The sequence below is a fragment of the Plectropomus leopardus genome, chromosome 16 (assembly GCF_026936395.1).
Source record: "Plectropomus leopardus strain MGB_pleo_1.0 chromosome 16, ASM2693639v1, whole genome shotgun sequence".
Taxonomy (NCBI): domain Eukaryota; kingdom Metazoa; phylum Chordata; class Actinopteri; order Perciformes; family Serranidae; genus Plectropomus; species Plectropomus leopardus.
Window position 1 is genome coordinate 24,057,501 of NC_142191.1, and position 15,182 is coordinate 24,072,682.

The 15,182-nt window shown below is 38.3% G+C and overlaps 1 protein-coding gene across 2 annotated transcripts in view; it reads right to left on the reverse strand.

Moving 5' to 3' along the window:
• Window positions 1-11,304, reverse strand: part of msraa (methionine sulfoxide reductase Aa) — a 41,493-nt gene extending 30,189 nt beyond the window's left edge. Inside the window, exon 1 of one of the 2 annotated variants that reach the window (XM_042504038.2) lies at window positions 11,031-11,304. In XM_042504038.2, coding sequence (XP_042359972.1) covers window positions 11,031-11,166 — 136 coding nt within the window. In that variant the 5' untranslated portion in view covers window positions 11,167-11,304. Of the gene's footprint in view, window positions 1-8,160; window positions 8,481-11,030 lie in introns of those variants that run through there. The other variant, XM_088089378.1, reaches the window with a different exon arrangement.
• Window positions 11,305-15,182: the final 3,878 nt, after the last annotated feature.

Genomic DNA, 15,182 nt, shown 5'->3' on the forward strand with positions numbered 1-15,182 from the left:
ATTCAGCACTATATAGTAACATTTTTTCAACAATCAGTTTCCAACATTTAGAATGTGTTTTGAAACAAATCTCTGAATTCACTTAACATGGCCTTTAAAGTTTATCTCTTATCTGATCATCTAATTACTTATTTGATTAATCATGTGAGCAATTAACTGGAAATCTGTTACTTCTATTAAAAGTCAGCTGACCACAACACGCAGCAAAGCATGACAACTGAGCAAACTCAAACATCAAAATATGAGCCCAAGGAAATAGCCCGGGCGCCAGAAGAAAATGTTTGCATTGTACTTTTCTGCGAACAAACAATATGTTATATTTACATGATTTGTTTCATATTGCAGTTTCTAAAGTGACGATATAAAGGCCTAAATTTGTCATCAGGAGGTGGAGGGGATGGTGGTTGTTGTGACACCTTGGTGAGAAGTCTGCTGAGCTGCAGACCGCTATTCGATACCAACACCAGTTGTTTTTTACCACTATGTTGCAGTGTTTCCACGTTTGTGGCACTGAACCTGTGTGTTGTGGCGGGACATCCTTATGTTTCCGAGCGCTGTTCATTGCACTGAACCTGGGTCTTCTCAAAAGACATTTTCCAGCAAAGTCTGTGGCACTGAATATGTGTTTTTAGCAGCAAATCACAGCGTTTCTCAGCAGTGTTTGTGGCACTGAACCTGTTTGCTTTTAGCAGCACATCGTGGCGTTTCCCATCGCCTGTTTCTCTCTCTCCCTTCCTGCTGCAAATTAAAGGCTCGGAGACCAGACCCGGGCGTCACAGCGCAGCCCTGAGCCTGGAGAGGAGCTACAACCTGGCCTGAGCATCCAGGGCTACCCCTTTCTCCTCCCCCTGGAGCTCCAGACCTGACAGTGATAAATGAAACACTGCAGCTAATGTCTGGCTAGGGGATATTGGAGAGTCCACACACACACACACACACACACACACACACACACACACACACACACACACACACACACACACACACACACACACAGAAAAGATTGCCTCAACTGCAGTGCAATTAAATCTACAAAGTAACCTCCCCCCACCCTCTCCTCCTCCTGTGTCTCTCTCTCTGATTGCCTGGTTTCTTCATCTTCCTCCTGCTCCCCCTTTTCTTATCATCCTCCCTTTACATATCCCTCCTCCACCCATCTCTCTCTCTGTCTCTCTCTCTCTCTCTCTCTCTCTCCATTTATTTCTCCCCACTACAGTGTTCCTCCCTGCCTCCCTCCGAGCCTCTCAATCAGCTCCTCTGATTGCCATCATCGTTTTTATTACTGCCCATCATTACAACCATCAGTGTTATCCGTATTGTTCTGCTACTGACAGCCTTCTGTGCTCGCCTCACAACACACGGCACATCTCAAGGAAGACGTGCTTTAATATTTTAAAGGTTTTGTGTTTGAAAAAACAAACTGCTTCAATGGGCTTTCGACACAATGGAGGAGATGCCTCCCCTTGTGAGTCCATGTGGTAGACATGCTTAACTATAGCCTTTTCGACATAATGAAGGTTTAATATGATGGATTTAATATTGAGAGTTATCCCCATGAAATTGTCTGGCAGAGGCATTAAGATTACATTAAAATACAAGTTTAGCTGGTCAGTATCTATCCAACTAATTATCTTTAATGTAATGCTTTATGTAAAACATGTGTCCAGCTGAAGATAACTACATTTTAAGTGCCAATGCTCTTTCTCTACTTGAGTCTGTTCAGGTCCTTACTGACCTCAGGTCTTTTTTTGAAAATCAGTTACAGTAGATTTGGGCACATTTTACATTAGTTTACTCCACATCCACCTTGATATTTCAAACATGTTTGATATTTAGGATTTAAACTCTGGATGATTACAGTCAGTGGACCATACCCCTTATGAGCAAAATGACCAAAATGCACCCCCTTTGTTAACCTGCCATCCCTCTGCAGCCAGATACAGACTCAGACACTGTTGGAAAAGGGAGATTTTTAGCTTTCTAATTATATCAGTCTTGGTTTTGTACTCTAAATAGTAACCAAAATAGGTCACATTACCTAATATCTGTCACTGAGCCATGACTTTAAGAAAAAAGGCCTTCAGCTTTCAGTATTGTGGCCGAAAAGATACGTGACAGAGCCCACTGGCCTTTTAAACTTCAGGAACATCCTGCACTGCCAGGGCTGTCTTGAGAGTGAAAAATACACAGAAAAGCTTGGGGACACTTTTAATTTGTACCCAATGGGGTTACAAAAACAAGCATACCCAACAACATGGTGCATGAAGACGAGAAACTCTGTCGTTACAACTGCGGTCAGTTGGACGAATGAAGTCAGCATACATTTTAAGCAATGGACGTCACTTTAAAATATTCACAACTTGGATTTATTTTTTTCTGAAAACACCTTTTCATTCTTTTGACCGAAAAAATTCGGACTAAAGGACTACTTCAGAGGCAGGGAGTAAAATAAAATCCGTCTCTCTTGGTAAATCCATATTAATTATTCTTTCGTGCTCATGGTTTCTGTGAACTAAATATAATGATTGAATTGAAGCATGTACATACAGACAAAAGTTTAAACAAATAACGGTGTATTTGCTTAGAGCTAGCTCACTGGTGGCAACCCAATGGGTTTTAAGAGGTTTTAATGAGGTTTTTATATTCTAAAAAATTTTATATTCTTATATTCTTCTAAAAGCCAACACTTAATTTATATAAAATCAGAGGAAATTCACTGTCCTGGAACTTGTGCTGTTACTATACTCTTTAGGCTTGCATTCATATTTCAGGGGCGTTATTCAGTTAAATGACACAGGTCTGTCCACCCTGTTAAAAATCAGTGAATTACATACTGATTATTCCAGTAGAAATGTGAATGTCCTAAAAAGACACTTAAACAAAATGCATACTCATACAATTTTCATGTATTATTGATAAAGTTGTTGTCTTTATTAGGTATGTAATTCTATAGTTTTGTCCCTTATTTACAACCAAATTACATGAACATTTATTATTGTGAAAGCATGAGCTGATAAAGGTGTCACCACATCTCCTCTCTGAGGATGAATGCTTTTGATGTGAGTGCGTGAAATACAATCAGTCCACCATCTTTTTAAGTGCAAAGTGCATTAAGTAGTATCTCCTGCACCACACCATCTGACACAATTACTAATGGAACACACACAAGCACACGCATACACTCCGACCAGCATTCAAACTACACGCATAGCTGTCAATCAAGTGTTTCAAAGGTTTAGACAACACGAAGGAAAGAACACAACCAGAAACACATCTTTCTAATACATGTATAAGGTGAAGAAGTTGTAGTGCTGAAGATAATTCAGTGTTATTATGGCAAATGCACCCTGAAACCAGAAAAATGGATCTTGTTTCAGTTCTCACAGACACGGAAACTGTAAAATTGCTGAGAAAATTTTCATATGAAAATAAGGGCTCTCTGCATTCACACATAAATGTACTGGTCTTCTGGTCTGGTGCCTCTTGGCACAGTTTTTGTGGCACGCAACCTGGGTGTTGTTTTTTTTTTTTGTCTGTTTGTTAGTTTTTACCAACAAATCACAGCAGTACCCAGCAGCTTTTATGCCACCAAACATGGATGTTTTAGGCCAATCATGATCTTTTCCTATCCTTTAACCAAGTGTATTTATTTGTGTTGAACCCCCAGGAGGGTGCATTGCGTTGAAGCAAATTTTACATAGTGGCCAAAAGAGGAATTACGATATCCAGTGATGCCATGGGGCCTAGACTGACTTTTTCCCATTGACTTACACTGGGAAAGATACGTCTGTAAATCAGTGTATACATTTTTGTAAGTGTCAAAAAGAAATGACTCCTTTCAATTATATTTACAATTTAATACTTACATCTCATGTTGTCACACATGCGACCCTCTCGTGCATGAGTAGATTTAACATACAGATACACACATGCCATCTCGTTCCATTACATTAGAGAGAAGACATCTCTATGTCTGATATCTCCGACACTCTGCAACTCACACCAAAACAATCTCGACTGATAAAAAGCACTACGGGTAAGAGGAAAAATATGTATTTTTGATTTGGGGTGATCTGTCCCTTTAAGTAAACCATCTGAGCACTTCTTTCATCCAATAGTACCCCTTATACACCTCGCATAATCTTGTGTTTTCCATTAAGATGACACAACACTAACATTAAAAATGTGAGTGATAACACGGTTAACCTCTCAGCCTCAGTCTCTGCTTTGTTTCTCTTCCCTTCCATCTTTTCACCTCCATCTCTCTTATTCTCTCTGCGTCTCCCTCATCTTTTATGTCTCTCACATTCTCCCCTGAACACCCGTCATTTTGCCCGTCAAGGTTATCAGGCCACCGTGTAAACAACAAAGAGCTCTGCTGATGGAATCACTCACACAAACACACTTTCATTCGCCGGTATCCCTCTGTGTTGTCGTGGTAACGGCTGTGACAGCGGTAAGATGGATTGAGAAGTGCCTGAACCTGATAACGCTGCACAGTCACTTAACATGTACAAGAGACGTGATGGACGGACTGATACGGGTTTACAGCACCGGCTTCACCTGAATTCACCTAACTGATGAACTGCTTGGCCAAAAATATGTGGACACAAGAGCACTAGTCCTTTACTTTGATTGGTGGAAAGTGAGAAAGACGTATTCACATCCTTTGCTTAAAAAAAAAAAAGTTTAAGTAATTATACAACACTGTGAAAATGTTACTTAGGGGAAAGCAGTTATTCAGTTTTTCAGTTCAGGGAAATGTATTTTAAGTTTTGAATTACGTGGTGCAGAAAAGTCTTCTCAGTGGCTGTTATTGTTGCTGTTATTACATTAGATCATTTAATTATTATGTCTCAAGCATTAATACAACAGCAGGATATTGGTGTTGGTTAGGTAGAGCTCGTTTTTAATTTTTAACTGAAAATTATCTTTATAATCTTCTGATTGTTTCCCCATTAATTAATTGTTTGGTTGTAAAAATTCAGAAAATATTTAGAAATGGCATCACAATGCCCCTGAGACCAAAGTGACACCATCACAATGTTTGTTTTGTTCAAGCAATAGTGTAAACCTCAACATTATTAAAAGTAAATAGTAATTAAGACTGTTAATGAAATGCAGCTGAGTAAAAAGTACAATATTTGCCTCTGAGATGAGGTGGTGTAGAAATAGAAAGTGGTCTAAAGTACCGCAAATGTGTTCTTAAGTAATAAACAGACTTACTGGATTTTCTCTGGGGGAAAAGGGCATTTTTTTGTTGCAATTAACAGCACAGACTGGAATAAATATGAATTTAAAGTGTCATAAAGTGACTTAAATGTAAGTTACAATCTCAAAACATTTTTTTATATGTTTAATGTAGAGAAGATCAATGATGTTACACAGGTCATCTCCACTGTGCGCTCAAACATATCTAATAGATTATTTTTTATACGTATGTAAATATTAACGCAAAATGTATGCAACAACATTGTAAATTTGAACATCTAGAATTTCATACAACAGCGCAAAATCCACTTGCTGATATAAAACATGGGGTATTATTAAAAGCTCCAGTACAGTTGAGGTAAAATGTTTTGACTGGAACGCACCATGGCTCATTTTTGAGTCATGTTGGGTTTACATTTGTAAAACTCTCCTGGAGCCGAGAAAAGCTATTTAAAAATATGTGAAATCTTAACAATGATAAGTCTATGATCAGATCAAGAACTCGCAGGCAGGAGAAAAACTACTGTGTATAGTCAGTGGGCTGCATACCGGAGAAGTAAACCTGGAAGCTGGATTACTTTCTCGGCGTATGCGCCAGGTGAGCAACTTCATGGGAATAAATCAGCAACATCTTAGGTCTAAATTCTGGGTATTATTAAAGTCTATGGTCTCCCCTAGGTCACCCAGGTGAGTAAGCAGCTTCATTTTTAACCACATACACCTTAATTATGTTAGCACCACTGGCCGTTCTGACACTGCTAATGGTGGCAACAGAGCTAACAGTGATAACATTGTCAACAATGCTGAGGGAGTTTTACAGCTCAGAACTGAGCAGGTTAGTCACCAGGGCGAGCTGGGGGGACACCGGAGGGTGAGCACAATATTTACACAGCAACACAGTTGGGTCGGGACAGCGTTATTAGTGTTAATTAGTGTTAATAGCCAAATGAGCCACGCTGCTAGCTTGCTAGCTCTTACCAGACCCTGCTGAGGTGCAGTGCAGAAAAAATGAAGACGAGCAAAATTAACCTTTAGACCAACAAGTGAAACCAGTCAAAAACAACATCTGCAGAACCCATGAGTGTTCAGCTTACAATCATATGTATCAAAGAAAAGCCAGAAATACCCACATTTAAGAAACTGCAACAAATAAATGTTTGGTATTTTTTACTAAATAAATAGCAGAAATGAGTATCTCCACTTAAAATCATTAATGCAGTTACTTTATCTTTACCAGCAAAAGCTACGTGAGCTAACTGTTAATTGGACTACAGCTGGAGCTGTTCATACGGACAGAACCAAAACAGCAGGCTGACGGGTTTTTGGCTGATATTTATGATGGATATTCCCTGTAAAAATGAAAAGTTCCACAACAATAAGCTGCAATAACAATGATTTACACCCACAAGTACACCTGCTAATTAAAAGACCAGCTGCTGGATGTCTGAGTGGATCCGAATTAAGCTGTGATGAGGATGACATTAACTTCTTCATTAAGCTTTTGATTTCAATTTTTCTATCCATGTGTTTAAGTGTGAAGGGGGAGGGGTTTAGCTGAAATGTCAACTAAGGGTATTAATCTACAGGTAAGATCAGAGTACAAGTATTAGATTTTTAAAAGGATCTTAAGGCTTTAATTTGATATAAACAACCACTAAAAACATGAGATCAGACTTGATACCTCTTTTGAGTTTGATTTATCGACAAAAACACAGAAACTTTTAAATGATTCTGCAGTTTTTACACTGTAAGAAGCAACTAAGGTTTGTTAATGGACATCTAGTCTTTATTATTATATCAGACATTACTTACTTTGTATTTAAACTGCTTTGTTTGTTTGTTCATTTTTGTTTCAATACTTAATCTTCTGTAAGAAACTGCAACAACAACCACGTCTTTTCAGGTCATTGGTGTTGATGCTCAGACAGTTCAGTTTGGAAATAAAAAGATGATTTACAGCAGGGCAGAAACAATTAGAAGACTAAAATATTGTAGGGCTTACTATTGACGCTTTCATAAAATATTTACACAATGAGACTTTTGATATATAATTATCACTAATGTGGATATAATGACTAAGTGTGTAAAGGCAAATAATAGAACAGCTAGAACAGTCTATAAATTCAGAAAATTGTTTCACTTTACTGTACTGCAGCCTTTAAAATCAGGAAATTTAAACACTAATGATATCGAAAAATCTAAGACAATACGTGGTCTCATATCACAATATCCATATAATATCAATATATTGCCCGGCCCTACTCTATTATCTAAATTCACTCTATGATCAACAATCAATAGCTCCAGAAGAGCTACTAAGTGGACTTGATGGTGAAATAATATTATCAACTTCTTTTTCCGAGATCAAGAATACACTTTTAATCTCAATTTTTAAGCCAACCTTGAGGAGAACTCAGAAAAAAAAAAGTTTCTTCACAACCTCTCAAAATCTCGTTTTTGCTGACCTCTGGTGGTTTAACTTCTCACCTAGCTGCAGCGATACACAGGTGTAGTCCAGGACACCGTGACATCACTGCAGGGCGTAGCTACAGGTGCAACAGAGCTCATTTTTTACCACAACTATCGAACTACTTGTTCCAAGGTCAAGGGCTTTCAGTCCATCATCCTGTCTGCACAGATCTGAATCTAAAAACACTCCCATTCAATAACAACTGAGTAAAATATTCCAAGAGGTCAAACATTACGGAGACATCTGCTTTGGGTCTTTAGTTGAGGCTTTTGGCCTGAATGGCCTGCTTCATATCCTCAGGGTCAGTTTTAAGACAAAACAATTGATCCAATCACAAAAAAATAAAACATAGCAGCCGCGTTTTAACCTGTATATTAAGATTTTGCGCTCAAACAGGCATTAAGGCATTTCCCCAAAACACTTGAATAAAAATCCAATCGGTCTGGTCAAAGATGTCCAACAAGCATTCAAACACAAACCTCTTGCCTGGTGCAGGGTTGGCCTTCCTCTGGCTGCTAGTACACTCTTTGAGGTCAAACATCCGTTCTTGGTCAGACACATTTCGTTCTCAAAAAAAATACAAATACATTGTTGCCATTAAAACTGCAGGTCAACTTATCGGATTTCGTGGTCACGGTGCACTTTGTCTCCGAAAAACCTGGTCGGGTCCGATGGCTCAAATGCGGAATATCGTTCAAAAAGAGAAAATCGCTGGTTTTGTTTTGTGGTTTCCATAGCCCTTTCAGAAGCTGAGTTTTCGGTCTTTTGAAAGTACTTTTTCATTCTCGTCTTTTCGGAGTCGAAGCAGAGCTTGTCCCCATCCACCACCACCACCGCCACCACCACCACGCCTGGACATTTCTTGATTTCCTCTGGCGCTGCAGCCCTGAGCCAGACAGACAAAGGAGGGGAAGCCCTGCCAAGTCTCTCCACTGCAGGCATGGCTTTTTCCTTTCCTCTCTGCTCCCTTGCTCTTTCTTCGTCTCTCTCGACTGTGGCAGCGTTCCCGAGAAGCTCTGGCGACGCTCCAGCATGTCTGCCACTCCGTCTGAACCTTTCCATCCATCCATCCATCCATCCATCCCAACCATCCTTTTCGCAGTGGACCCCCGCCCTCCTAACCCACATCCTCCTTCCCTGTCCAACCCCCTCCAGTCCGAAAAACACAAACACACTTTGGGTAAATCATTCCAAACAAAATCTAAAAAAACTCAAAACACTTAACATCTTCCGATTCCTCTCCATCTCTTTAACACTGAACCCAAATACCACCGAGTCAATATCTTCCCCACGCAACCTTTACACTTACTACTGTCATCTTTCTCTTTTTTATGTTAGAGGGTGGTGAGTATGTGTGCGTGTGTCTGAGTGTGTGTGTCTTGTGTCTTTTGTTCAGTGCCAGTGCAGATCTATTCATCATGTGCCAAGACTCAGCGCCCTCACTTGTAGTGAAGAGGGGGCACGTTGGTGCCAACTGCACCGACTGCCAACTTGGTGCTGCTGTCGGTCTGTTTGCACACACAAAAAAACTCTCTATCTCACAAACACACACTTTTTTGTTGAAGCCATTCACATGTTAGAGTGACAATTATCCTTTAGGAAAAATAAATAAACCAACAGATGTATGGATTATTGAAAGCTAATCCTGATGTTTATTATTTAAACCTGATGTGTAGTGCCAATATCCTTATTCACAGTCTTCAAATTGGGGCCAAGCAATCATTCAATACCAATTTTATTGACTTTATATAATCATATTGATATGCCTTTTTTTTTTACTATATTCTTTTATCTAAAATATTGATTCTGAGCTAACTGTAAAGAAAAATAAATAATGAAAGAAGTCGGTAAACACTTTGTTCAGCGTGCTTTAAGACGTTTTTGATATAATTCAGAATAATGCAGCACTTGTGCATGTCATTAATGCTATCATTTTAATTATTTTATGTGATTCAATTCAAAATAAATGATAAATAAATTCATAATTGACCAGTGGCTGAGAAAGATTTCCATATTTACAACATTAATAAGCGTGTGCAAGCATTCACACAACCATTCTTGGTAATAATAAGGCATTTGCATATCATTGCATATCATTAATGTCTACCATTCAATGAAGACTTTGAAAAGACTAAAGTATGACACACTCTCATGCCTAAAGACAATTCGACTTTTTAGTCGCATACTATGAGATTTGCAAAGAATGGGGATCTTCAGGGTCACTATTTACAACAGTACATCTAGCTTCCTTTTATGATTATTTCCCAAAAAAATGTATGCCTAACTAAATGAAAAACCTATGAAATGACATATTAACTCCTTATTTATCCGTAAACATACATAAGACTAGAGACACAAGCTAAAAGGCATCATATGTCAGCCGTATTTTTTCAGTTCTGCATCAGTATAATCTCATGATGATTTTTCACATACTTTGTAAATATGACCCAAAGCTGCTTTATTTTTTAAAACAACTAACGCCAGCTTCAACTTGACCTTGTGGTGAGACTGCTTTGTAACCTGCAAGAATGGTTAAAAATGAACCTCTAATCTCAATTTTGGGTGCAAAATGGTAATCTGAACATATATAGTGTCATGAGAACTGGACAAACTGCAGAGGAAGACTGTGTTATACCATCAAAAGCTCTAGAACTACTGAACTTACAATGTGATAAGACTGTTTGTGAACTACTGTACCTTGAACAATTATGAACTTTAAGTCTCCGTGTATGTGGTTTCATAACAAATTTACCAGCCACTGTTAAGCAATATTTCAGCAAATATTCTAGGTTGAGGTGGAAACTTAGATGGGTACATCCCTTGTTTAGTTATAAGCCTGGTAGCTGGCAGCTTTGGTAATTTGATCAGTGTAATTAGATGCTTTTAAACTGCAGCAGAAAGTGGTATTAAAGTAGTAAAAGTGATATTTTACTACAGAAAAGCAACAGGATGTATTCGTAAGAGTATGCATCACAACATCAGGGTTAATTCTCATATATTTAAGTTAATGCAGTGGCGTTTTTAACTGAAAGTCAATCTTGTTATAATGTTAAGAGGCAGACTGGAAAATTTGCGCATGCGCAGTATCGGCTACTCAGTGTTTATGTAGCAGCAGGTGCTAATGGCTAAAGTAACTGTTAACGTAACTTAACTTCATTAACGCTAACTTACATCTATATAACTGAATCAGTTCACATCTTGTACGAAAGGCAGCACCGCAAACGTTACCCAAACATAACCATAACAACAAATAAACCAGCAAACTACTCCTGTTTGGTTCGCTGCATAACGTCAGTGTATCACAAAGTTATATCATACTTGCTACAGAAGCTAACACGCTAAAGCTTACCGGAGACTTTCATGCTGTCAGTCCGTCCGGGGAGTGCTGTCTCTGCGGTCGGCATCTCGGCTTTAGAGGCCATGTCTCCCATCCTACTATTGACAAAGTGACGCCAAACAAGACGCAGCCTGGAGGAGGAGACCATTGAACCAGCAGCGACTCACTCCTGCTCCACAGTCCACACCGAGAGCTAGCTCAGTTAGCTAAAGCTACATAACACATCTTACCTAACGACAGCACGAGGCTTGTGTAACGACAGTGTTACTCAACACTGACCAAAACAAAACGGCATGCTTCAATATACTAAACACGCTTAAAACGCAACATCAAGCTTTTCTCACTTAAGAATAAGTATGAATTTCTGCGCAAATAATAACCCTAAAAAGCAGCCTAATTATTGTGAAATTCACAACTTTTTACTTTGACTTGTTCCTTCCGCTATTTTGTTTACATCACCTGCGCCAAATTAAACTTCTCACTACTTCTTTGTTTTATTTTATAATGGTACACTTTGAACATGAGGAGTCTACACTAATCATTATGTGAGATAATTTGTTAAAGTTATAAATGGAGTTTGGTATTATTGCAAAACTGTAAAAAATAATAATAATAATAATAATAATAATAATAATTTTAAAAAAAATAGGCTAACATTCTAGTGGTGTTTTAGTAGTGTTTTTTTTTGGTTTTTTTTACATCTATTTATCACACAGACTCATGCAGAAGCCTTTAAGAAGAAGAATTTAAGCGACTATCAAAGAGAAAAAAGAAATCATCCAGAATATCATCCAAAAATTGTGCTGTAAACCATTCTTTTGAAAACCAAAAATTAATTCAGCATTTATAAATTTATCTTGGCATTCTTCCACATTTCATTTTGCTTATATCCTCACTCTTGGTTTCTTCTCTCCCACTCCATTCTGGGAAAATCACATTCCTAATAAGTGATAAGCTGGTGAGAAAGTCTGGTATCTGAAATATTCATCTAAATTAAAAAAAAAAAAAAACCTCAGGGGAATAACAATTGAGACAACTGTGGATGTATACGACACAATTTAAAATTAATATTATCGCAGGCCTTAAAACCACAGCTGCGTATTTACCATTTCTAATGTTAAATATTAGTTAATCCACTCACTATAAATAGAAAGCTGTTTACCCCCATTGTCTAAGACATAGTTTGACCTACAACCTCTCTTATAATATTTAGTTCCAGTCAGTTTAAGGCACTCTGACCCATGTAGCTGTTATACACAGCAACTGGCTGGAAAAAAACACATTTCTTTGACAGTCCTGTCCTAACTTGTGATTTTCTCAACATGTTTGATGCAATCAACACCAAGTACCTTCTGTTTTTTTCTTCCTTCATGGTGATGTTTCCTTATAGTTACCACACATGATTCTAGATATAAACCATAATTTTCATACAAAATACAAAAAAATGGATTATTGGGGAACTGAGGTAACTGTTACATTTCTATCATCTTAATGCGCTTATCCACGGTGTATTTTTCAACCTAGCCCCTATGTTTTGGATGTTTTTGGGTCTAAGTGACGGATGGGAACAACCACTTTTGATATTGGTCTAGTATTGAGCGAGAGGGCTGATGTCACAAAACAGGCTGCAATGTAACCACTTGGGGCAATTATAACACTGTCAAAGTATGTCGGCTAACAGCGCTTGTTTTTGCTGCTGACAGGCTCAGATTGTTATTTTAAGTGTCTGACACCATTATGGAAAGGACCTTCAGTTGTCATCCTTTTTTGAAAGAGTAAGATCCTTTTTTATAAACTGTTAAACACACTCCATACAGAGTTGACAGAAACAAAATAAAACTCACAAAAAGCCATCTTAGTTAATCTATCCACTGATTCAGCAATCATCAACTCTGGTTTGGTTGAAATAAACTGTTAATTACCCAGTTAAATGTGAAAATATGCTAAAATTGTTGTTTATTTAAATAGAGTTTGGTGGCTTTGGTGATGGATAGACAAGGTCTATCTCTATAGGGATCCTTTCCATAATGTTGTCACTGTTGACACTCATAATGACAATCTGAGCCTGTCAGTGGCATAAACAAACACTTTTAGTTGATATACATTGATGAAGCAAACATGCCCTGTGTGGTTATGTTGAAAAAACAAACAGAAGTGACCCTTTAATGTGGATGTAAATGTGGCAGAAAATGGCTTTCCGTCAGTAGGATATTTAAGGTTTCTTTTTAAAACAGATATTGAAACCAAAACGTCACATATTAGGAAATCAGAATATGAAAATATGACACACATATATATATATATATATATATATATGCTGATCATATAGCTATACAAAAGCTTGTCTGTGGTTTGTTGAAGAAAAAAAAACTGAGGCTCCTCCAGATGGAAGCCCCTGATTATTTCATGGTTTTCGGCTGTAATGGTGCAGTCAAATGAGTGCACAGCAGCCCCCCATCAGTCTACTGGTTTCCAGTATTCGCTGGGCAGGCTGGGGGGAGGGATGGCGAGGAGGGGGGAGGGATGGCGAGGCAAATGGAAGAACTCGGGAGGAAGCGCTGCTTGTGTTGGGAAATATAAATTTCAGGGACTAATTGCGGCTTGAATGAAGGTGAGAATCATCTGCAATTCAGGTTTGTGCACAATTTCACATTCCAGCAAATAGATGGAGTACATGCAGTTTAGTGTCTGAAATGTTTTGGGGGCAGTGGTGGAATTCGGTGAGGTCATTTAGGGACTGTACTGTATTTGTCATTATTTATCAGAATTGGAGGGTGGTGGGATTTTTGTTGGTTTTTTGGTTGTTGTTGTTTTTTTATGACCCTTTCTGAAGCTAACAGTAATTTATTTGAGCCTCTCTGGTTGACTGGGGGAAAATTCTTGACCCTCCCTCCACCATAAATAATGTTATTTCACAGCTATGATAAACAGCGTGATTTAGGAGATTTTTTAATTTTTTGATTTTTTTTTAAGAAAGCATGTTTTGAGGATATTTTAAATATATGCTAAACAGATGAATGTCCCTTCCCTAAGCCAAATCAAAAACATATTGCTCTCACAAGTGCTTAAAAGATATATGAAGTGACTCTCCTGCTTTGCACCACCCCCTCCCCTAATAACATAGAGTATTTCCATTTTACTTTATACTTCCAACCCACTGCATTTATTTAACATTTTGACACATTTAACCCTTTGAAACCTGGATCGACATCACTGTTGTTGTGCTGTGTTCAGATGCCTTCACAAGTACTTGCATCTTTGCTCTCTTTTGAAAACATGGGGAAAAGGCAATGAGCAACTTGGCAGGAACTACTCCACAAATTGCACGAAACGATAAGATTTGAAAAATTACGGTCCAAAATGTTATTTATAATTATCATAATTAAAATTATTTTACAGAATTATTACTTTTAAGCACCTTTTCAAGTCATTTCCCTTTTTTCTTAGATTTACCCTAAATTTTTAGGTAATTTTCATGTACTTTTTACATTTTTTGCACATATATTTGGGTCATTTCTTCTTAAGTTGCTCATTGTCTTTTTCCAGTGTTTTTGAAAGGAATCAAGCCAATTGTTTTAGAGGGTTAAATTGTAAACAGTCTTGTCATCTTCTCAAGTATGAAGGCAAGTATGGAGACCTGACTATATTTTCTAAAAGTATGTGGACAGTCTTATTCTCAGATTAAGGCCCATGGTTTTAAGAGGAGGTGTTGAGCAATTACATTTGGATTTAATGTTCAAGGATCAGCCTTTTTGGTCTTTGTATAGATCTATTTGTTGCTTCGCAGAGAAGCCATTTAGATTAAATCCCGGTATTTAATGACAGTTTAGTTCAGAGTCAGAAGGCTGCTTCTATTGGTTTGTTTGGTGAGGCAGATGCTCGCACTCTTGCTTTCCTCCCTCCATCCCCAGAAGAGGATGAAAAGCAGAGGGAGGACAGAGCTGGAAGCTGAGGATGTAAAAACCTGGCTTCATCTGACTCCCTCTCTTTCAGAGGACCACCCCCTCCCTTTCTCCTCTCTCCCTCTGACTGCGCCCAACATCTCTCCCTCCATCCTTCCATTCGGCTACTGTATCCACCTCCTGACTGCACCCAGCGCACACAAAACCTGATTTTTCAGGGGTTTAGGATATTGCTTGCCTCCTTCTGGGTTTGGACTATTTG